The 25,860-nt window shown below is 34.8% G+C and overlaps 1 protein-coding gene across 1 annotated transcript in view; it reads left to right on the forward strand.

The window, feature by feature from the left end:
- Positions 1 to 24,363, forward strand: part of LOC125658767 (propionyl-CoA carboxylase alpha chain, mitochondrial-like) — a 33,356-nt gene extending 8,993 nt beyond the window's left edge. Inside the window, exons 7-23 of the mRNA XM_048890162.2 lie at positions 1,179 to 1,257; positions 2,381 to 2,483; positions 3,137 to 3,231; positions 4,147 to 4,229; positions 5,658 to 5,795; positions 8,149 to 8,222; positions 9,861 to 9,935; positions 11,007 to 11,075; positions 11,434 to 11,509; positions 14,993 to 15,103; positions 15,957 to 16,059; positions 16,952 to 17,054; positions 17,364 to 17,462; positions 17,602 to 17,655; positions 17,771 to 17,911; positions 21,539 to 21,616; positions 23,424 to 24,363. Coding sequence (XP_048746119.1) covers positions 1,179 to 1,257; positions 2,381 to 2,483; positions 3,137 to 3,231; positions 4,147 to 4,229; positions 5,658 to 5,795; positions 8,149 to 8,222; positions 9,861 to 9,935; positions 11,007 to 11,075; positions 11,434 to 11,509; positions 14,993 to 15,103; positions 15,957 to 16,059; positions 16,952 to 17,054; positions 17,364 to 17,462; positions 17,602 to 17,655; positions 17,771 to 17,911; positions 21,539 to 21,616; positions 23,424 to 23,492 — 1,550 coding nt within the window. The 3' untranslated portion in view covers positions 23,493 to 24,363. The remainder of the gene's footprint in view (positions 1 to 1,178; positions 1,258 to 2,380; positions 2,484 to 3,136; positions 3,232 to 4,146; positions 4,230 to 5,657; positions 5,796 to 8,148; positions 8,223 to 9,860; positions 9,936 to 11,006; positions 11,076 to 11,433; positions 11,510 to 14,992; positions 15,104 to 15,956; positions 16,060 to 16,951; positions 17,055 to 17,363; positions 17,463 to 17,601; positions 17,656 to 17,770; positions 17,912 to 21,538; positions 21,617 to 23,423) is intronic.
- The last annotated feature ends 1,497 nt before the right edge of the window (positions 24,364 to 25,860 follow it).

The following is a 25,860-nucleotide window of genomic DNA, read 5'->3' on the forward strand; positions in this document are numbered from 1 at the left end:
CTTTTAAGAAATAATACAACAACAGTAATTATACCCCCCGCAACAAGTTGTGGGGGGGTATACTGGAATCAGGTTGTCCGTCTGTCTGTCCGTCCGTCTGTAGATGCAATGGTTTCCAGGCTCTAAAGCATTATCCTTTCCACCTACCGTCACCATATCATACATATGGACTACCCATGGGATGAAGATGTTCCCTATCGGTTTTGGGATCAAAAGGTCAAAGGTCACACACACTGGACATCGAAGTAGCAATATGGTTTCCGGGCTCTAAAGCGTTATCCTTTCCACCTACAGTCACCATATCATACATATGGACTACCCATGGGATGAAGATGTTCCCTATCGATTTTGGGGTCAAAAGGTCAAAGGTCACACGCACTGGACATCGAAGTAGCAATATGGTTCGGTTTGTCATGCCATTTGTTTTTTACACTCAGAAAAGAGGTAGTTTATACCTATTACCAACACCCTTTGGGAGATTGGGGTAAGAGGGGGGTATTCTTAGTGAGCATTGCTCACAGTACCTCTTGTTAGCAAATGTACCCACTGTCATCATATTTTACGTCATAATTTACAGAAGAGTTCGACAAAGGGAAATAACTCTTGGGGAACTCGGAACTTCCGTATTGGACAATGCAATAAAGCAGCAGTTACCGTGATACAGAACGTGGCCATTTTTGTTGTTTCAATAAGTTGTTCGTTGAATATTCACGTGATCAACGTATAAGTTATCTTGACAATTACAAGTATAGTTATCGTTCTTTACTTTAAAGAAATAAACAAACCACGATGTCAAAACACTTACCTGGTAGTTACTTTATGTGCTATTTATGGTTTTATTTTGATGGTAATTTTTAAGTAAATAAGACGTTTAGAATATCTAAATCCAACATTATATTTAATGTGACTTACAGAAAGTCTACAAGCCCATCGGACTACCTGATTTTTTATTTTCAGTGACCCGACCCTAAAATTCACTGACCTCTGTCTTCAAACCACTGAGTTTTCGTGAAGACTGCCGGAGGGAGGTTGGGGCCACAATAGGGATGAAAGTTTTACATGTGATTATGTAGAGAAAATCTTTAGATATTGGCCAAGGGTGGCTCAGGTGAGTGATGTGGCCCATGGGCCTCTTGTTTCAGTGGTTGATGGAATGCATTATATTGGTTGTGTTTCAGGGTACCCTGTCATGATCAAAGCATCAGCTGGAGGCGGAGGAAAGGGAATGCGAATAGCATGGAATGACAAAGAAGCAAGGTCTGTAATCTACAAATCTTTATATTGTGTAGACATTTGTCATATCTTTATATTGTGTAGACATTTGTCATATCTTTATGCTATGTAGACATTTGTCATAACTTTATGCTATGTAGACATTTGTCATATCTTTATATTATGTAGACATTTGTCATATCCTTATATTATGTAGACATTTGTCATATCTTTATATTGTGTAGACATTTGTCATATCTTTATGCTAAGTAGACATTTGTCATATCTTTATATTATGTAGACATTTGTCAAATTGAAGGCATAGATATTTCACATAGATGACTGTAACATAAAAAGACTCAAAAAGAAAGTATTTTGATATTGAAAGTATAACTGGTTCTAGAACATGCAGATATTTGCAAGAATTTGTTACAGTAAAACTCATTTACAATGAACTCATATTTAGCGAATTGAGAGTTTTACAAAATATTTAATAATCCTGAACCCTAGCTGGGAAACGAATTTCAAAGTAGATTTGATATCTATTTTGAAAATGTATATTCTTTGATTTGATTGATTTTATTTGAACATATTTTATTTTATAAGTGCATATTATGCAATAAGATATGTTCAAATCAAATCAAAGACTTGGGAAATATTGCTTGTTTTTATCTTCAACACAAAGAATAAATTTCTAAGGTTGATGTTGCTCATGATTTGAAATGAAATATAGTAGATAGTAATAATGAATATAATATTGAAATAAGAAATGTCATTTGGAAATAAATTCTTTACAAAGGCAAGGGAGTATTTTGCAAAGTCTGGATAAATTTTTATTATATATTTTGTTTTTATCATATATAATATAGATATTGAAATTCAATTATTTTCCCACCAAAACATAGCTTCAGTTTGCTTCTGTGTCCAATTTTGTGGTGTTGCATTTTACAATAAGACATTTAGTGGTAGGGTAAAATGATTCCGCTGGAATGTATTAAATCTGTTAATAAATTATAACAAATATTTGACAGAAATTATAGAGATACTCTTGGAAATTCTTTGTTGCAGATTTGAATTTCTATTTGTGGTTCATGATGATCTTATCTAACTGTACTGAGGTGCTTGCAGATGTATAATATTAAAATGGAACTTTTCAATAATCTTGCAGAGATTCCTACCGCTTATCCAAACAAGAGGCGGCTTCGAGTTTTGGAGATGACAGGATGTTGATAGAGAAATACATTGACAACCCTAGACATATTGAAATGCAGGTGAAGAAGAAAAGAACATTTGAATATGTTGTGATACACTGCCAACATAATGACATCATTTTAATGATGTTAATTTCATCTCACAAATAAAATCCATACCTTTTTCAATTCTGAACTGTGTAATTACAGCCTACATGTATGTGTAAAGGTCACTGTTGAAGTGCCACATGTGTAAACAACCAGATAATAGTACACACTGCAACTGTAGATTTTACAGAGGAAAGTTCATGCATTTGAAATTAATTACACTTTTGATTGACAACTTGTATACACATTGGGCAGTGGCAGATCCAGGATTCCCCCCCCCCCTCCCCCAAAAAAAGGGGGGGGGGGTCACATGTGAAAGTAAAGTATTAGCCACAATACCATTTTGGATGCCAAATCTTGAGGTTTTACTCACATTATTTTTAAATTTGTAGTGAAAAAAAGGGGGGGGGGGGGGGGGCTCTAAATATGCCACTGGTTGGTACTTTCAGAGTGAAATGTTATGAAATGGGTATAATGAGACCCATGTTTTACTTTAGAGATCAAAAGTTCGAGAGATTGAAATTTGAGTCATCGAGAGTTGCCTTAAACATATGGTACATGTATTTTCCAAACAATTAATGTTTGGAGAATGATATGTGTATATTAAATTTTAAGTTTTGTTCCAGGTGTTGTGTGATAAGCACGGAAATGCTCTCTGGTTAAATGAAAGAGAATGCTCCATACAGAGGAGAAACCAGAAAGTGATCGAAGAGGCTCCAAGGTGAGTACACAACAGGCCACCACTCACAGGATCTATCACAATCTGTTAACAGGCCACCAAAGGCACTCACAGGATCTATCGCAATCTGTTAACAGGCCACCAGAGGTACTCACAAGATCTATCAAACAGGCCATCAAAGGCACTCACAGGATCTATCAAAATCTGTTAACAGGCCACCAGAGGCACTCATAGGATCTATCAGAATCTGTTGGTGCCCTTTGTTGTGCATCATGTGTTAACTTTTTCTCAGATATTTCCTGTTGCATTGTCTCACAATCATCGCTTTCACTTCTTCAATGTCTGTTCCAGCCTGTTTGAAATTATTTTCATTTTACAACCTTGGCATGGAAAGTTGCCTCTTAATTGAGATTTTTTGAATTTGTTGATTTGTCACTTTGTCACCCTTTGTATTGCTTTTGAATATATTAAGAATCAAAGGATTGGAGATGCAGGTAGTGACCTTGACCTTGGACATACTGACTTATCGGGCAATAGGAATTGTGTGTACATAAACATGGATCAGCCTACCATTAGTATGGAATCTGAGAAGCAAAGCATTCTTTACTTATTTGTAAAACAGAATCCATTTAAAATATAAACATGAAATCTATCAAACCTGGAGACAACCTGCACCTTAGACATACTGACCTACCTTACAATAGACGATTGCGTACATTTCATGGTGTGACACTCGGATACCTTTCAAAGTATCAAAACTGCTGGTTTAGAATATTTTGATGGTTAAAGCTGTTAAGATGCATGTTAAATCACGTCTCCTTGACCTCAATAGGTAAAAGTGTTAAAATTTGTTCCAGTCATTGTGTAGAAGATTTCATGTGTGAGGATTCATTCCTCTTAAGTTTAATGCTCCGGATATCTGCGGTCAGTTGAGATGATGTTGTTGATTGTTTGCAGCACCTTTGTGGACCCCGACATGAGAAAGAGGATGGGAGAGCAGGCCACAGCCCTGGCCAAACAAGTCAAGTATTCCTCTGCAGGTAGCACCATCAATTTGTTTATTTTGTGGTCGATAATTTTCTTGATTTTGGTGATCGTTAGAATGAAAAATAGATCTGTGAAGTTCTTATCTTATTATTCATTGCTATTCTTTGATACATGTATTACTATGCTCTAGATATTGATTCTAGTGAAATCATTACACTACGATGTTATCGCAATTCACCTTTGAATTAGAACGCTTTACCCGATATAGTATTGCGTTGTGTGACGACACAATTGAATGAGACGATTGAACAATTTGAATGACATGTTTGATGTAATACAACAAGAGTTTTCATTGGCCGATTACAGCCCGCCCACTTTCTCGAGCGGATTCAGTGTAGCTGGAGAACTGTACATAGCTCTCTGAAAAGATCCACCTCTTATGAAAACCTTCGATTTACGGGTCACAAAAAGCTGCGGACGGTTGAGGCCTGAAATCGGTGTATTCTTGTGTTGCTGTCTCATAAACTCAATATAAAAAAATCTTAACATATTTTCCTACTATATACTTGCGTCCAAACATACCTTCAAATATTCATTAAAGCCACACACCACCCGAAAACTCGCAGCTTCAAATGATTTTGTTTGTTGACGTAGCCATCTTAGGTAGCCGGTCAATTCGAACTCTTGCTATTGGTATCTATTCATAAAATCGGTTGTAAGTTATGTATTCGCTCTTCATTTATTATCAACACGAATAATTAATAGAAATTAAAACATTTTTGTACCAGTTTTTGTAATTAGGTAAAATAATCTCTAGATGAACGAAAATGCTACATAAGCCCATTAGATGGAGATCGGCCGACGCGGCCGCTCATGACTAATGAAAGCCGCACTGCCGTGAGTTTAGCTTTTTGAATAATTATCATTTAATAGGACTGGGGTGGTATATTATTTAAACAATTTAGCTAAAATATTTGTGGGGAATTAGTACACATCTAGACGCTATTGTGCCAATATGGAAATGAACCGGGATTCGAATTGACTGGCTACCTAACATGGCTATGTCTACGAACGAAATCATCAAAAGCTGTGATCGAGTTTTTGGGTCGTATGGGGCTTTAATAAATATTTGAAGGTATGTTTGGACACAAGTATAGTAGGAAAATATGTTAGGAATTTTTTTTATATTAAATTTATGAGACAACAACACAAGAATACAACTTTTTCTCTTTCTTCCTTTGAAGTTTTTTTCCATCTAGCATCTGGCCGTCATGTTTTCAAATGCTGACTACTCCCGTATAAGGGAATTTGGGCGGACTTATACATATGGACCAATGAGAGTTTCTGTTGCATTTCGCAATTGTATTACAAACAGATTCAATTGTGTCGTCACACAACGCAATACTATATCGGCCAAAGCGTTCTAATTCAAAGGTGAATTGCGATAAGGGTATATTCTAACATGTATATAATCATTATAGGCACAGTGGAGTTTTTGGTGGATTCACAGAAGAACTTTTATTTCCTGGAAATGAATACACGTTTACAGGTGGAGCATCCCATCACTGAGTGTATCACAGGGATAGATATAGTCCATCAGATGATCCGCTCCGCTAAAGGTATGTATAAAGTCCATCAAATGATTCACTCAGCTAAATGTGTATATAGTCCATCAGATGATTCGCTCAGCTAAAGGTGTGTATAAAGTCCATCAGATGATTCGCTCAGCTAAATGTGTATATAGTCCATCAGATGATTCGCTCAGCTAAAGGTGTGTATAAAGTCCATCAGGTGATTCACTCCACCAAAGGTGTGTATATAGTCCATCAGACGATTCGCTCAGCTAAAGGTGTGTATATAGTCCATCAGATGATTTGCTCCACTAAAGGTGTGTATAAAGTCCATCAGATGATCCGCTCAGCTAAAGGTGTGTATATAGTCCATCAGATGATTCACTCAGCTAAAGGTGTGTATATAGTCCATCAGATGATTCACTCAGCTAAAGGTGTGTATAAAGTCCATCAGGTGATTCACTCCACCAAAGGTGTGTATATAGTCTATCAGACGATTCGCTCAGCTAAAGGTGTGTATAAAGTCCATCAGATGATTTACTCCACTAAAGGTGTGTATAAAGTCCATCAGATGATCCGCTCAGCTAAAGGTGTGTATATAGTCCATCAGATGATTCACTCAGCTAAAGGTGTGTATATAGTCCATCAGATGATTCACTCAGCTAAAGGTGTGTATAAAGTCCATCAGGTGATTCACTCCACCAAAGGTGTGTATATAGTCCATCAGACGATTCGCTCAGCTAAAGGTGTGTATAAAGTCCATCAGATGATTCACTCAACTAAAGGTGTGTATATAGTCCATCAGATGATTCGCTCCGCTAAAGGTGTGAATAAAGTCCATCAGATGATTCACTCCGCTAAAGGTGTGTATAAAGTCCATCAGATGATTCACTCCGCTAAAGGTGTGTATAAAGTCCATCAGATGATTCACTCCGCTAAAGGTGTGTATAAAGTCCATCAGATGATTCACTCAGCTAAAGGTGTGTATAAAGTCCATCAGATGATTCGCTCAGCTAAAGGTGTGTATAAAGTCCATCAGATGATTTACTCCACTAAAGGTGTGTATAAAGTCCATCAGATGATTTACTCCACTAAAGGTGTGTATAAAGTCCATCAGATGATTCGCTCAGCTAAAGGTGTGTATAAAGTCCATCAGACGATTCGCTCAGCTAAAGGTGTGTATAAAGTCCATCAGATGATTCACTCAGCTAAACATATGAATAAAGTCCACTAAATCATTGCTTAGTTTAAGATTTGTATACAAGAGATAGATACATGTATAGTCCACAAAATGAAAATGAATCACTCAACTACAGGTGTGAACATGTATGTAATAGACCAATGTAGTCCACCAAATTAGGTTTCACAGGAATCAGTTCAGTACCATACGAATGGGAATAAAACAGAAATCAAATTTTTTTTTCAGTATACTATCCACCCCTATAACCTGACCGTTTTCTTCAGTTTGACAGCTATAGATATTAACATTTATCTGAAATACAAAACTCTGAATGTCTAAAGATTTGGTACCTACAAAAATTGTATGGAAAGTGAAGTGTAAGAATTGTTCATGTACCCTTTTAGACTACCACAATATTTACTTTTTTCTAAATTAGTATAGAATTGTCCATGGATTGATTTTCATTACAGAGATAATTAGTGGATGTTAATTTTTTAAATGAGATGTGATTTGGTGTATATATACAATTATACAATGGAAACAGGTACTCTGTAATGTTATTCATAAAATGTATCACCCTTGTATCACAAATACCCCTCTGTTGACAATTATGGTTTTTTCAGGGTGAAATATTTCAATGTTACCCTCAACTGCATGCAATATTTGTTTTATTATTCTGAATGTTATATAAAAAACAAAGCAGAAAAAACTTATGTCTGTTTACATTTGATCAATCACTATCAGGTGATATCTCGTATATTGATACAGGTATTCATGTTTATTACAAACACTCAAATGACGTGGTCTAACAATCTACGGCGAACCGTACGCGCATAAATTTGACGCATGTGATGATTTTTTATAATATCACCCGTTGTCAAGTACTGTTACCCGTTGCTAGATACTATCGCCCTGGAGCGCATGCTTTCTGTTCTCGGAGGGTAACAATATGTTTTTTCAAATGCTTGTCAACCAATCAGATTCGAGTATTTTACATGAAAGTATAATAAATACATTTAACATCTGTGTATCATAAATACATTTAACACCTGTGTATTATAAATACATTTAACACCTGTGTACTGTAAATACCTTTAACACCTGTGTACTGTAAATACCTTTAACACATGTGTACTGTAAATACATTTAACACCTGTGTACTGTAAATACATTTAGCATCTGTGTATTGTAGATACATTTAAAACTGTCTTGTTATTTCAGGTCACAAGCTGCTTCATTCTCAGTCAGACATTCCAATAGATGGCTGGGCCTTTGAGTGTAGAGTGTACGCGGAGGTAAATTTAATTCTGTAGAAGCTGATGATGTATAAACCAATTTTTCCTCTAAACTTTGTGATTATTGAAAACAACCTTATTTTAACAGGATAACAGAATAATTTAGTTCTCTCTAATAAAAAGATAAGATCACAGCATTTCAGTGTAAAAAATTAAATGCATCTATGGTCATTAAAATTATTTATCTTTCTATATCTTAATTTTCTTATTTTATGTTTGTTTGCTTGCAGAAATAAATGCCATTATTATATTTATCTAACTTTCTACATGTCAAAGCATCATAATCTGTGTTTTCCCCCTCATAACTTTGAAATATTGTTTATGCAAAATATAAAAGATTTCATGTCTAATTAAGTTTTGAACTTTCCTATAATGGTAAATCTGTAGACAATTTTGGAAGTAAAAAAGAGATGATGCGTTTTGTGTGCATATAATCATAGTATAATGATATTACATGTTTTGTAGGGTATACATGTGAAATTGTCACTGAGACAAAGGAATGGTTTTTCAAGGGGTGACAATTTCACATGTTAGTTACCCTACAAAACATGTCATATTTTTTTGTATACTGAATGTGAACCAAACGCGCAAACATTCTGTGCAGTTAACAATTTTTATACTCTTACCCATCGTTATGCATTGTCAACCGTTGCTATGTACTGTTACTCAGAGGGCGTGGTTTATGCACACAGTGGGGTAACATTACTTGTTAACAGATGTTCTAAACCAATCAGATTCGTCTGAATTACATGAAAGTAAAACAATGAAAATTGTTCATTATTGAAGTCTTGAGAAAGAGAGAATGTTTGGCATTGATTTCTTTTTATTTCTGGAGCTTAAGACTGTTTAGGTAAAATTCTAAAATGTCAACTAAGTATTTCAATCATATACACAAAGCAAACATCAATTAAGCAGTGAGTTACAACACGGAAATGTGGCACTACAAATCTTAGAAATAGCTAGGCGCTTAGTAATGAAAGAAATCGTCAGATCATTTCTTTTTAATTCACCAGGACAAATTCTGGAGAGCTATTGTCATGACCCAGGTGTCAGCATCACATTTTAAGGGGAAAACTTTAACCTTGGCTATATGTTTTAAACCAAGGGGGATAGGGCTTTGGTATTTCACATGACCAGGTGTTTCTTTTGGTACCAGGAATTTTGACCTAATAACTTTCACCTTGGACTGACCCACTTTTCAAAAACTTTAACCCTGACTATATCTTTTGGACTAAGGGGGTAAGAGATTTTAAATATTTCACAGATAGATTCCTCGCGACATTTGACGTAGTGACCTTGGACTTTGACCTACTTTTCTAAAAAAAACATTAACCTTGACTATAATACTAAACTATATCTTTAGAACCAAGGGGAACAGGATAAATAGAGTCACACATCCCAGTGAGCTATGTTGTCTTTTTGTTTGTAATGTGTGTAAATATAGATTTATCAAACGGAATATTTCAAAGGGGGGGGGGGGGTCATCAAATGATTGAAAGATGTGCAGATTTACTAACTTTAGCATGTAGACGAAAAAAATGTGTGATATGTACGTAAACACAATGTCAAACTTGCATATCATGCAGTTTAAAGAAATGATTTGAATAGCATTAAAATACCAAAATTTTGTTTTTGCAGGATCCTTACAAGAGTTTTGGCATGCCTTCTATTGGGCGACTACAGAAATATATTGAACCAAGTCATATTAGTCAGGTGTGTATTGCCTTCAAAGAAATGAATCATCCTTTTGTAACAGTTTTAACACCGTTATGTATGAACGAAAAGCCCATTAGAAATAAGTACCGGTTATTCAACTGATGTTATAGAAGTGATAATATAGCATGTTTAGGACACTTAGGTCACTCAAGTGACCAATTGTAATCTGGCTTTTCAGACGTAGTGTATTGTAAACTTTTAAACTTCAGTCTGATGAAATAGTAATGGATTATTCACCAAAATCTGTCTGTCACATCTATTGGGTATAGAGAACAAAAATTATTATTATGTAGTGAACCTCCATAAATACACCGTAGTATGTTTTTCAACATCATCATATTTGACATAGAACACATCCTCTGCAGTGTTTGCAGATTCAGGGACTGCCTTAACTGTTTGGTTATCATACCTGTTTGGATTGGAGGCACCTCTTTGATTTGTGCTCAATAAATGCATCTGTATTGCTGGATCACTGGTTTTTTGCTTCTTTTTATGTTGAGGAAGAATTCATTTGCAATTGTTGAATTTTTTCCTTGAGTATGTTTTAAAAGTGTATCATGTTAAGTTGGACTATTTTAGTAAGAATATATTGGGAAATTTAGATCCTTCTCAGAATGAATTTACATTTCAAATGAATGATCACAAACATACACATAGACAAACACTCAGTCTAGTCAAAGGCTTATTTATTATGAACTTTTCTGGTTTTGAATTCTTCCATTATTGTCTTTCTGGATTAAAATTTTCCCAAAAGTGATTTCTTATCGAGGTATGCAAGTTTTCCCAAGTTTTATTTGTATGGAGACCAGAAATGAATTTCTTGAAAAAATCTCAAACTTCAAGTTTTGAGTTTTCTTTTATTTGAGCAGTCAAAATTTGAGTAAAATTTCATTCCAAGTTTCAACTAAAGTTCATTTTGAGAAATCTGGACCAGGTCAGTTGAAGTTATTATTATAGTCTCAACAGAGACTTCAGGGTATAGTTAAATGGATGAAACTTACAACAGTTTAGTCCACTTTTGAGAAATCATACAAGTGGAAACAGTATAAGCTGCATGTCTTCCTTTAGGTCCGATGTGATAGCGGTATTCGAGAGGGCAGTGAAATCAGTGTGTACTATGACCCAATGATCTGCAAGGTAAGAGTTCCTTCGTTCAATAAATATCAAACAAATTTGTATCATGCACAGACTTTTCTGAAGTCAATTTCGATTTTCAATGAAAGATTTGATCTGAAGTGTATGTTTTGGACTACACTTTACTTGTAGTTGATGTTATCTGATGTGTATTTTTGGACTATGCTTTACTTTTAGTTGATTTTATCTGAAACTTTGTATTTTTGGACTACGCTTTACTTGTAGTTAATTTTATCTGAAGTGTATTTTTGGACTACGCTTTACTTGTAGTTGATTTAATCTGAAGTGTATTTTTGGACTACGCTTTACTTGTAGTTGATTTTATCTGAAATGTATGTTTTGGACTACGCTTTACTTGTAGTTGGTAACGTATGGCAGCAGTAGAATGGAAGCCCTCTCAGTGATGGTCAAAGCTTTAGACTCCTATGTTATCAAGGGTAAGTTCTATTGGACTGCATTGAGTGAATTATACATGTGTGTTTCTCCTATTAATCAGCATTGATCATTATTTATTTGATATTATGGAGAATGAATTCTGGAATTTGATTGCAAATTCAAGTCTTAGAACAATATTTTACTAGTGATGTATTGTATCTAAATCATGAAAAGATTGAAAAATGATGCAAATTTAAGACATTTCAATTTATTGCTGAATATTTTCATTGATTTAAAAATTTTTAAAATAAATTGAAAAATATTTTTTGACAACTTGGGGTATTTTAGACCATGATGCGTATTTGAATAGCTGTAGCTGTAAGGACATAAAAAACACCAAGGGAACACACTAAGAATGTGCACTTTTACAGCTTCTCCATCAGTCTCCTTATGCTTGTCCTCTAAATGTGTAGTATGTCATAAGATCAATAATTCATTATATGACAGGTCTGTAAATGTGTAGTATGTCATTAGATAAGTCAATAATTCATTACATGACAGGTATGTAAATGTGTAGTATGTCATTAGATCAATAATTCATTATATGACAGGTATGTAAATGTGTAGTATGTCATTAGATAAGTCAATAATTCATTATATGACAGGTATGTAAATGTGTAGTATGTCATTAGATAAGTCAATAATTCATTATATGACAGGTATGTAAATGTGTAGTATGTCATTAGATAAGTCAATAATTCATTATATGACAGGTATGTAAATGTGTAGTATGTCATTAGATAAGTCAATAATTCATTATATGACAGGTATGTAAATGTGTAGTATGTCATTAGATAAGTCAGTAATTCATTATATGACAGGTATGTAAATGTGTAGTATGTCATTAGATAAGTCAGTAATTCATTATATGACAGGTATGTAAATGTGTAGTATGTCATTAGATAAGTCAGTAATTCATTATATGACAGGTATGTAAATGTGTAGTATGTCATTAGATAAGTCAGTAATTCATTATTTGACAGGTACGTACACGTAATAAATACAGACCACCAATGCATGATTGACATCTGTGAATGTTAAAGTAAATCAAAACAAAATTAATACAAGTTTCAAATTAATTACAAACAAAATTATAAGTCTTCTTTCAAAATTGAAAATGAATATTGAAAAATCAAAGCAACAATGTAAATCAAATCCAAAGCATACATGTATCATTTCATCCACGAAGTCGGCAAAAATGATTATTCCATTTGTTTTTGTCCACAAAATGTGCCGAAATCATACCATTTTGTCTGCAAAGTATACATTTCTGTTCTTCTATAGAAAACATACTCCTCTATCTCCAGATCATGTGACTGGTGTAGTTGTACATTTCAGGGTGTGCATTTTACGGTTGTAGAGCATCACTCATATTGATAACCCCGAGCTGACAAAAAATTTGAATAATTCTTTAAAAGAAAAGAAAGATTTACTTCTGTATAGATGTTTTGCACACTCTAACGTCATGCTAGGTCAAAAGGTCATAGGGGAAAAAAATCTTACATCCGGGTCCTTTGTCAATGTGAAACAGCGAATGACGACGGCTGCTCACCAACATTTTACGGGTGAGACATACTTTGTTTAAGCATGTAAGATGATAAAAATATAACATCCGTAAAAAATACACTTTAAAGTTACCACTAAGAGTTGCAGATTAGAATGTTTCATTCACATTTGTTTAATTTGAGCTGGTGAAGTATAGGTTGTTTATGTCTGCTCGCTACTTTCACTTGCGATGTTTTCTATCGAATTACAGTCATTAGCTCTCTAAAATTAACCCAGTGAAGTAGTACATTGCATAGAGAAGTGATAACAGTTCAATAATTTTATTGACAATGTGTCTTTTTTCTTTTAAAATGACAAAGTGGTTTGATTTATCGGCATACCCCCCCCCCCCCTCTTCTCTCTCTCTTCTGTGGTATGCAGTACCAGTACTGAGTAGTAATTAAGTTTGAACCTATGGATTAAAGTCACCCCTCACACAATTAAGGATTTTGAAGTTTGGATTGAAGTGAGTTTTGCGAGTTGTTTGGTTGGTGATTTTTTTAAAGTGTCTATCAGCATCATTGTCGTGCCAATCATTTTCAATATTCGCACGACGGTCGCGCTTATATTAGAGCTCCTATCCGCACGATATTCTTTTCCCAATTATAAATTTCTTCTACTTGCCCATGAGACAGAGTGAGAGATATATTTCATTCGTATGATTTTAAATCTTATAAGCTTCTGACAATTTAAAAAAAAAAACTGAGATGTCTACACAATTATTTAATTTATCTCTAACTTTGACAAATGACCAGTTCAAAGTTCACTTTTAGGTATAACATATGTAGGCCTATATATACTGTATTAAAGCTAGAAACTTTATTGCAAATAATAAGGATACTAATTATAAACCAGGCAATTTAAGTTCACCACCCAATACCCAACTGTTAGTCAATCCATTTTCAGCAATCTGATTTAAACAACCGACTTCTCTTTGCGAATGTAAGGAGAGAGGGGTGTGTAAGACAAGTGTAAGGAAAAGGAGGGGGGATTTGACGATTCTAAGAAAGGAGGGTTTGTATTAGACGAATGTAAAGAGATGGAGGTATATTTGACGAGTGTAAGGAGAGAAGGGGGTTGGAAAAGCCCTGAATTATTCCTGACTTTCACTAACTATATAGACTACAAGTGATTTTCAAAATATGTCGTCTTGGGTATAATCTGGCCCCCCCCCCCCCCCCTTTTTTTTTGTAAAATTTCCTTTTTAAAAATATTATCTATATAGATCGTAGTAGTTGTCAATATTTATATTTTGTACCCCCCCCCCCTCCCCTTGATAAGGGACGCTATGATGTGCCTGGATAATACTGCCGTGATTTTTTGTAATGCATTATAATCTATTTTCTTTGTAAAATTACCATTAATAATGAATACCCCCCTGTCCCTAAAAACATCACAATACAATGGGTCCAGTAGTCGGTAGAGGGGTAGACTCTATTATCGAAATTTTACATTTTTGTACAATTCAGAATTAAGATTTTTAGTGTAAAAATGATTGTTTATTATGAAATGGAATCTTCAAACATGGGTATGAAAAGCAACTTTAGTGCCAATAAATAGTTTCTCATAGAAATTCTAGAAAGGAACTTTTCCATAAAAGATATGCTAAAGTAAACCTTTGGTCCTCTTTATCTATTATGTAAACAAATTCTATCATAATATAAGAGATAAATCATTAAAAACTTTGGGGGGAAAAGCATACATTGTTGATTTGTCAAAAGGCTGCCTCCATGATTACGTCGTTTTTTCCCTTATGACCTTTGACACGCATATATAATTAGGTAATTAAATATGACGGCACCGAGTGTGCAAAACATCTATTATACTAATATTCTTGCAGTTGGAAGTTTCCCTCAGGGTGGCTCCATGTCTTATGTTGGAGATTTCACATGTACATGTATGCTGTTAAGGTTTGTCATTGTTGATTTCTCTCTTTCCAGGTGTGACTCACAACATCCCTCTGTTGAGGGACATCGTGACAGAGGAAAGGTTTGTGGCTGGAAACATCAGTACCAATTACCTTCCCACCGTATACCCTGATGGCTTCAAAGGTGAACAGCCTTCCCTAACATTCTAGACATAAACATAAAGTTGATTTACAGGGAGCAGACCTCAGTATGTACTGAGTAGTGTTTTAGGTCACTTGAGTCACTCAGATGACCGATTGCAATTGATCTACATCCGTTGTCATACATTAACAATTGAACATTTTTTACCTTCTTGATAACTACCATTCCAATTCTTTTCAAATTTGGTATGAAGCATCATTGGGATGAGGGGGGAGGGGGTTTAAATTATAAATTTCAGGACTCTTGGGGCCTAAGGGGTGGGACAAAAACTGCCAAAAATTGACCAATTTTCAAAAATCTTCATCTCTACAACCGCACATGTGTAAGAAAAATTAAATGATATAGTGCAGGAAGGCCACTACCAAAATTGTAAATTTCATGATCCAAACTTGTGAATTATCCAACCACAGAGTATTGACTCTAGGATGGGTCCAAATTAATCATATTGTGTTAATGTTACATATATTATATTATGTAAAGCCATTCATCACTACAGGCACTTTCGAGGGCATTTAAAAGAAAGATGTAATCTGAAACTTACACATGTACCCTTTTTTAATATTAGTATTCAAAACAGGAATTTTTTTTCTAGATTTCATTGGCCTTGGGACTAGTGATACTTATAACTAATACTCAGGTGACTGATAAGGCCTGTGGGCCTCTTGTTTTATCATGAAGTTTTAGGATAATTTTATTGAAATTTATTTATATTAACATTGTGGGAGAGAAATTGATGTCTTAAATTGGAGCTTTTAAAACAGAGAATCACATTTTTGAAAGTGAGATGTAATATTGATATTTATAGAAATTGATAACTATGTATTTCTCGTTGCAGGTCGAGTGTTGTCTGCTGTTGAGAGCCTTGAACTGGTTGCTATGGCAGCAGTGATTTACGTTAAGGATCAACTTGCATCCAGGAATTTCAAAAATCAGACCAGGTACAGATTAATTGATATTGCAACAAATTGAGCCAAATAACATGATATTGCAAGAACCAAAAATTGTGCTAATGATCTTCATTTTGTACTACAAGATGAATGAGGATGAAAATAAATATACGTTACTTTCTCAAGCACAACAGCTGTTTCTGTTTAATGGAGAGAGTGTGCAGAGTTATATGATGTAAATGTACCCTATTAAGTCTCTTAAGTGTCACATCATCTCGTCATTCATAATTATGATGGAAATATCTTCTAGAAAGAGGAGATTCAAAGGAGTACTTAATATTTATGAACATATTTCAGTAAGTTACATTGTATGTCATGAGAACTTTGGTTTTCTCTTGAGAAAAAAAAGATCACCCATAGGCATTTTTGAAGTTGAATACATGGATTCAACCCATCCATTTCGGAAATGACTACCTGCAAATTATGTTTCACCAATCAGCTTGATCAGGCACCTCAAACAATCACTCCACAATACAATGTCAATTATTCATGTCATGGTGACTGTCCTGTAGCTAAAAACTGCTCTACTGTAGAAAAAGATTCAAAAGAGATAAACATAGCACAGTGACTTAGATCTTGCTTGTACATAAAGGTTTTTCCAAATATAAAAAGTGTACAAAGAAAAAAATAACCTTCATGTCATGAGATTTTGGGTGCACACCCGTGGTTGGGAGATGCTTTTGAAACTGTAAGTTGCTTTGTTAGACTGTGAAGGTAAACACGTCCAATCGTTTGACTCTTTGATGAGATACAAAATGTACATACTAGCCAAAAATGTCTGGTTGACAAAAAACTATTAACATTATGAATGGATTAGGTCCTAGCTATTTTGAAAAATAAATTGCCTCCATTGTTAAAAAGTTTTGTTATGTCTCTGTTCTAGGATCCCTCTTGCCAACAATCTTCCTACTAGCTGGTCTCTAAATATAATGTTGAATGAAGAGAATTTCCCTCTAGAAGTCAACTTAGCTGGCAATGAACTTACTGTAAGTGTTTATAATTTTTGTGGTATTCTGATGATTTTTTTTAAATCTGCACATTTTTTGTATTTGTTGAAGATTATCAAGTGCCAGGAACGTTTAAAACTTATGTTACCTGCACTAGTTGAAGTCTTCATATACAATTATTTCATTTAAAAAGAAAGTTTTTCATTAATCCATTATGCAAGTTGTTAATATCAAAATGTAATAAATCTGATCAAGTTGTTAGAAATTCATTGACCAGTAGAGTTACATTCTCTGCAGTGATTTCTAGTTTCACTTACTGACCAGAAAACATGCTCTTCAATGAAACAGGTTTTGGTCCAAGACCAGACAATGAATATTCCGATCGACGTTGATGTATCAACGTCCCTCATCAACATGACAATGAATGGACAAAGTAAACTGTTACAGGTAAGGCAGACAGATTTATAAAAGTGATTTCAGACTTCTTGGAATAATTTTTGGAAATTTAATCAGCTGGTGAAAAATATCCCTGCAAAAACACTCTTGATATCAGGTTTTGAGGTAGTAATGCACCTTCTAATTCCAGTTATCAAAAAGACTTGGAGCAGGACTGTACAATCTCCGATTCTTTGGAACAGTGGTATATATGCAAATGGATATTTAATCATTAGAGCTTTAAATTGTGATTTGAAATGAAATGTAGGACACATTTTCTTTTAAATGGAAGAATATTTGAAAGGCTAGTTGTTTTGCAGTACCAGCTGAAGGTCCTGGAAGAGTTCGCCAATCAGATGTCCAAACTGATGCCTGTTAAACAGGAAGTGGACACGTCATCATTAATCCTTGCTCCTATGCCAGGCGTCTTAAAATCTGTTGCTGTCAAACCAGGCGATATGGTAAGCTAAATGAGCTATTCCAACAACATTCATGGGGCTTATCACAATTCACCTTTGAATTAGAACGCTTTACCTGATATAGTAATGCATTGTGTGACGACACAATTGAATGAGACGATCGAACAGTTTGAATGACATGTTTGATGTAATACAAGAGCTTTGATTGGCCGATTACAGCCCGCCCACTTTCTCGAGCTGATTCAGGTACCGGTGATAATATAAGATGGACGGACTAGAAAATTACCAGTGCTTCCCAAGGTCTTCTGTTACTTACTGGACATTTGGTCCAGGAATGGTCGAGTTATTACTGGACCAAATCACATTTTACCAGACCAAAATTTTATCTGCAAATTAATCCCCTATTGTGGCCCCACCTTACCCTTGGGGGCCATGGTTTTGACAAACTTGAATTTACACTATATCAGGAAGCTTTAAAATATTTCATGTAAATTTGAACTTTCTGGCCCAGTGGTTCTTGAGAAGATTTTTAAAGATGTCCCCTATATATTCCCATGTTAACCTTTGATCCCCTATTGTCGCCCTACCCTACCCCTGGGGGCCATGATTTTAACAAAATGTCAGGAAGCTTTCTTGTAAATTTGAATTTCTGTCCCAGAATGGCATCGGCGACGTACTTAATTATTAGCCCAAGCATTCACTTCAGATTCATCAGTGGAGTAAACTTTTCCAACCCGTGTTCAACACCAGTGTTGTGAAATATACGTTTTTTTAAAACTCGAGCAATTCGCGTAACTCAAATCAAACATGTCCATGTTGTTCAAGTACTTCTTGTCATTTTAAACGCTTTATTTACTTGTTATTTATTACCTAATTCAAATGCTTCAAAGACGTCAGTAATTTCACAGGATATTGCTCAATTATATCATCACCCTCTCGGGGGGAATTGAAGATGATTACAAGTTTGATAAATATTTTGAGTTAAACGTAAACAGGTTTTCTGTTTGCATTGACTAAAAAACAGAGTAAATTTGGGACATGCTGCTAGAAATTGAAAATTTATCTGATCATGTATTTCATTGGGGGGAAAAATCATCGGACACTTGATCAGGCCAACAACTGATATTGATCGGACCAAAACAAAAATTACCGGACATTTGCCAATGTCCGACGGACCTTCGGAATCACTGAATTACTACCTGGAGAACTGTAGCTCTCTGAAAAAATATTGTGACAGAACAGAGCTACAGATCCAACTCTTATAAAAACCTTCGATTTACGGGGCACAAAAAGCTGCGCACGCTGAGGCCTGATATCGCGTTATCGTTGTATTCTTATGTTGCTGTCTCATAAATTCAATATAAAAAAATCTTAACATATTTCCTACTTTACTTGTGTCCAAACATATCTTCAAATATTCATTAAAGCCACACACGACCCGAAAACTCGCAGCTTCAAATGATTTCGTTTGTTGATGTAGCCATGTTAGGTAGCCGGTCAATTCGAACTCTGTTGCTATTGGTTGTAAGTTATGTATTCACTCTTCATTAATTATCAACACGAATAATTAATAGAAATTAAAAGCTATAGTTTTTGTAAAGGTAAAATAAGCTCTTGATTAACGAAAATGTTACATAAGCCCATTATGGTCCTTAACACTCGTGTGACAGAGATGGAGACTGGCCCAGACTAATGAAAACCGCATTGCCGTGAGTTTAGCTATTTGAATAATTATCATTTAATGGAACTGGGATAATATATTGTTTAAAATATTTAGCTAAAATATTGGAATTGACTGGCTACCTAACATGTCTACGTCAACGAACGAAATCATCAAAAGCTGTGAGTTTTTGGGCGTATGGGGCTTTAATAAATATTTGAAGGTATGTTTGGACACAAGTATAGTAGAAAAATGTGTTAGGAATTTTTTGATATTAAATTTATGAGACAACAACACAAGAATACAACTTTTTCTCTTTCTTCCTTTGAAGTTTGTTTCCATCTGGCCGTTGTTTTCAAATGCCGACTACTCCCGTATAAGGGAATTTGGGCGGACTTATACACCAATGAGTTTCTGTTACATTTCGCAGTTGTATTACAAACAGATTCAATTGTGTCGTCACACAACTCAATACTATATCGGCCAAAGCGTTCTAATTCAAAGGTGAATTGTGATAATGGTCATCATATTCAAAAACCTTTCATGTGTATAGAAAATGTTGGAGTATTGAGTACATGTACATTTCGAAACCCAGTGAACGGAACAGGCATCTGATTTTGTTATCTATCAGTACACATCATCCACCAATAAGCCAAGTTTGTGCCATGTATGAGCTTTTAATGTTGCCTAAATGTGAAGTGGGAAGGATGGACAGAAGAAGGACATGTATGTAAACAAACTTGGTGATTTCTCTAGAACAATTAAACCTGGACTTTGTTCAGGAATAAAGTAGAAAATTAAATAATTTCTCTAAATGACCCACAAGGCTCTATCCTTGACCGGAAATGTCAGTTTGGCTCTTAACCATTGTAACCATGAAGTCATTCTCTGTGCTAGGTGTTCAGTTTAGTTGTTTATGCTATCTTAGTTCCTATTGGAGAATATTTTACTTGGCTTTAGATGATGTGCCACAGATTTTTTACCATAGGCTTACTGAAAGCCTGGGTATCCTTATGTGTCTAATAAAGTAAGACAAGAAACCCTTATTACAGATTATCCAATTTCGATAAATTAAAAATGAATTAGATTTAAATAAATTAAATAATTAGATATTAGGAAGTTTTATGTACTGCATTCTGTAGATTTCAATTTTCATATATCTCATCTAGATTGTCAGCAAATTTCATCTAAAAAATTGAAGTATTACTTGAGATATTTAAGAATCAGTTAAAACATTTGGATCTCTTTATTTCAGTAGACATTTAGCTTCAGCCTGCTGTTCACTCCTTAATTTCACAAATACAGTGATGATATTTACAAAGCAGTTGACAAATGCATCCTATAATTTTTGTTAATTTAATAACATTTTGAAATTGAAAAACTCAATCAGACTTAGAAAATGCATGTGTCAAATAGTTCCTATCAAGAAAATACTCAGCTATACTATATATGCGAATGACGACCATTTTCAAACATTTATAAAGAATGGTATGATTTATAGATCATACAGATGTTTATTTTGTTGTGAAGGTCCATTAATAGGTCTGCTATTTTCATATCTTTTATTTGTTCAAAACAGTTGTGAACTGCCTGACACACTTTACAGGTAAATAGCAATGGGGATTAATTAAAACCACATAGTCGTGACAAAAATACATGTATCTATGTAAGACCACACAAGTGATTTGATAAAACAGACACTACACAATATTGTTTTACAATTATGATGAATTAAAAATTGAACTGCACAGATTAATATTTTGGAATATATGACTAAAACTGTTGCCTAGTAGAGTCTGAGATGGACTGTAATTCCTCAAGTGAGCAAAGTGGCCCATGAGCCACTTGTTTGATTCCCTATAAGGGTTGTCATATTCTCTATTTTCTTCTGTTTGGAATGCAAGACCTTTAGAATAAGTTTATTTAACCTTGAAGATAGAGCTATTGTATTTGTGTTCTTAATATTCATTTGTAGTATGAGCTTTGTGAGATCCACTATTTCATTGTAGGTGGCTGAGGGACAAGAAGTCTGTGTGTTGGAGGCTATGAAGATGCAGAACAGTCTGGCTTCAGCTCGAGTGGCTAAAGTGAGTCATCCATACAGTTTTTCTAAATTAAAATCATCGACAAATAAACAAGAGCGTTTTTAAAAATGTGTATCCTACCTCCACTAAGGTTCCCCAAACATTCTGTACAAAGTGAAGCATCAATTAACCGAAGACTATAATCACACTCAGTCGCTCACTAGTGTTTAATTGGCATGATTGATATCAACCACTTTACATCATAGTCAGTAAAGTTAGTTCTCTAATGTCTCCCTATATACTACAGTAAAACACGGGTACAGCAAAACCTCCAGGGCCAGCAAAAACAGTTCGTTATAACCAAACTTCATTATATCCAATAAGATATTTTCATTACTTTTCTCTCATAGGGGAATTTCAGAAAAATTTGGTTTCTGGATAACTCAGAAAGTTTAAATCCGAATCAAATGATACTTAAAGATATTGTTATGTACCAGGTAAGGAAGACCCCTATTGATTTTGGAGAGAAAAGGTCAAAGGTCAAGGTCACAGTGACCGAAAATAGATGAAAAACTTCAGACAAATATGGTTTCTGGACAGCAACTCGAAAAGTTTAAAACTGAATCAAATGAAACTTGTAGTTATATTGTTGGATAGCAGGTTAGGAAGACTCCTGGAGATACAACACCAATTCATTTACCTGTTTTTAAAATTCATTGGCATTCATATAAGAGTATTAGAAGAGGTAATATACAACAATGAAGGATGCCCATTTCCAAACTCCTTTTAAAAATGTATTCACAAGAAGTATTACATTATATCCAACAATTAGTTCTTCACAATTATAAATACATGTATACCACATCATTCCTGACTTTACAATGTATCCCATGCAACTCGGCTCATGCACCCGTGGGTGCATATATTGATTTTTTATGTATTTCATACCATTGCAATTGTTAAATGATTGCTTTTGGTATGATTACTCCTAGTCAAGACAGGGATCATGGCGGGTGTGACCTGTCAACAGGGGATGTTTACTCCTCCTAGACACCTGATCCTACTTCTGATAGGGTTCACGGCGGGTGTGACCTGTCAACAGGGGATGTTTACTCATCCTAGACACCTGACCCCACCTCTGATGTTTCCAGGGGTTTTTGTGTTAATGATTTCTTGATTCTATGTAGGAATTATGAGACTGATCACCTTTTTATATCTATTTATATTTACAACTGTTTCTAGGTGCAGGTTCCTCGCAAAAGTTAATCACCTCTTGTCACCAAAAGAGTATTTGTGATAAGGACTCTTAGTGTTTGCTTTCCACAATTAACAATTATGTGTATTTTGTGCAAAAATCCTGCTGCAGTTTTTCTCAATTTGATGAACTGTATTAATGATGCCGTGTCTGGTCATATTCATTGCTCATGGCTCATATAACTTTAGATAGATGGAAAGATAAATCTAATGGCAAAAACAGAAACTCCAGATGTTTTCTAGAAGAAAACTGTATGAAAAGTAGCTATTTTAGCCAAATGTTTTATCCATTCATTCCAACTGTACATATGATAGGGGGAAAATGTTCAAAAGGTGAGTATTGAGTAAAATTGAGAAATTGCACCACTTTCTGTGGTTGCAAATATACCTATATATACCTATATGCATGTATATATATTTTGTGATTGTAATTTTTGTGGATTATTTTCCTATCCGCGAAATTCCGCAACAAATGGACAACAGCAGAAAATGCCTATTATGTATATCCATAGATGAATACACGCAAACAAACCGAAAACTTGCCCTCTTGATGGAGGTTGTCAATGAATAACTGAAATAAGTTTTAAAAAATAATAGAGATTAATTGATTTTTCAGGTTAAAAAAGTCAATTTCCAGCAAGGACAAACATTGGACGAAGGGGATGTGATTGTTGAGTTTGAGTGAGAAGAGGATGAGAGATTAACCATTTCAGAAACTTTATATTGATATTCTGGGGAAATCTAGTGCTGCCATAACCATGAGCTTAAACAGTATTCCACCAGTTGCCTTAGTTACCCAATCTTCTGCTTACTTATACATGCGCTAAGGCTTTTTACTGTAGGGAGTACTGGTTTTCATATATACACTGTATCAAACGAAACAGTTGCCTTCCCACTCTGCAGTTCAGTTCTTGAAGTTTCTGAAGTTTTATCATACATGAAGAGATTTACATTTTTTAGTACTCAAAGTCCTACAATATTTTGCAAGTTGTATTGAAATCTGCTGGGAATTTTTCAAATATTATTTTTCATTAACAGTATTTCTGACAGTGTCAGAATAGAGGTTGTGAAAATGACACTTCCTCTCGGGCAATGTGAAGGATACCTCTCAGATATAGACTCAATGTTGTAAGCGTTGATATTGTTGACATTTTAAGAAAGGGAGGATGTTTGAAAAGCATCCCTATTTACATCAATTTATGAGAAAGTTGTTATGGACGAAACTTTTTGATGTTGTATATTGGGTTTTTTTTATTGTTTAGCCATCCATGGTTCTTAGAAATTAGATTTGATTTGTTCCATTGAAACATCTTCAGCTTGATATGCATGTATTCTTTGCCAAATGATATTAAAAATTTTACAATTAAAACCTAGATGATGCAATTCCTGTTAATATGCAAAAAAAATGCCAAGATATGAATTTTCAACGGAACTCTGATGTACGACATTTCCTATAAGTGGAGATACTGTGTGACCTTTGTTTTCTGCATATAATTGTTTTTTGCTTAATTTTTTAGTATTTCTTCAATTGCATAAATAAATTGCATAATATATTGTTTTACTTTCCAATTGTAATTCAGATAGATATATGAAACCAAAGTCACAATGATTTGCTATATTTCTAGTATGACGGTTCCCATAACTAAGGTGCCAACATACATAGTTTGTAACCCTGACCCCTGTCAATGTGAAGTAGGAAATAGTATAGACTAAAAACTACCCAACGGCTATTGAAACTTCATGAGGTCAAAACTGCCCGACATGTTTCATACCAATTGTTAGGCCGTTCTTTATATATTGATTTTGACCACGGATTACTCCATTTACTTGATCAAGAGAGGGCTCACAGTGGTGTGACCAGTCAACAGGGGATACTTACTCCTCCTAGGCACCTAGTCCTACCACTTGTGTTTCTAGTGGTCTGTGCTTGCCCTACTCTCCATTTTGTATTCTTTATAGTATTTATGAGATTGATCACTGTTCGATATCTTTACCCTTTTGTTGTCGACAACAAGAATTTTAACTTGTCATTTCATGAGTTGAAACATAGACCAAAGTTCCATATATATACTCCAAATCAAACCCCATAGGAAAATATATATACTCCAAATCAAACCCCATAGGAAAATATTTATTCATTTTCGATTCGTAACTTCTTGGATAATATGACAGTATTTGTTTAAGTAATGGTGGGTGAATTATGTTGTTATGTTGGCAATCTTGATGCTGCAGCTGTATGCCCATGAGGGGATGCCCTGTGTTGTATCAATCTAATTAAAATCTGACTTCATAGATCCACGCCGTATACTCTGCGTAAAGTAGATCTGACATAACCCGATTAGGGGTCATGTTCAGATGAACTTTATGTCAGCCAATCAGCGCGTCAGCTTTGAAATCGGTGGTGTTCACAATTCAAAGAAAATGGCTGCAATTGTTTGCAACTTTCGTTTGAAAGAAAACACACACAGCTAGATGCGACGTCACAGTGCACCGTTTACGTCGACTGGCGTTATATTCCTCGCGTTATTGAAGTAAACCATCCAAACTCCCCGTCGAGGCCTCATTACGTCACCTACGAATAGACCTCTCCTATGTGACGCACCACAATATACAGATTTGTATATTGTGAGTCCGCGATTATCACGCAGACAAATTACACTAAAGAAGTAGTTCGCAGTTAAAAGTTTGAAGATATTAATATTAAGAGCATTAATATAAAAGTATGGATTTTATTTTAAACATAAAATGATTAAAAGATCATTAAAAATTAGGGAGACTCTGTTCAAATTATTGTGTAAAGTAATGAACTTGATGTTTACGTTCTTGTTTTGAAAGTTGTTTACGTTTGACGTTATGTTTTTTCGTCATTCTACAGTGACGTCACAGTATACGCGGCCTAAGAAATCGCTATCCCATAATGCCTAAGTGGAAGAGTTTGGTTTGTGAGCAAACGAACTCTGGTGGAAGTTTGGTAAACCATCTTGAAATCTATTCAAATCGTACCCATCCCTATTCATACATAAATCGGAATTCACAATTAATTTAATTTGGGT

Source organism: Ostrea edulis, chromosome 9 (assembly GCF_947568905.1).
Source record: "Ostrea edulis chromosome 9, xbOstEdul1.1, whole genome shotgun sequence".
NCBI classification, from domain to species: Eukaryota; Metazoa; Mollusca; class Bivalvia; order Ostreida; family Ostreidae; genus Ostrea; species Ostrea edulis.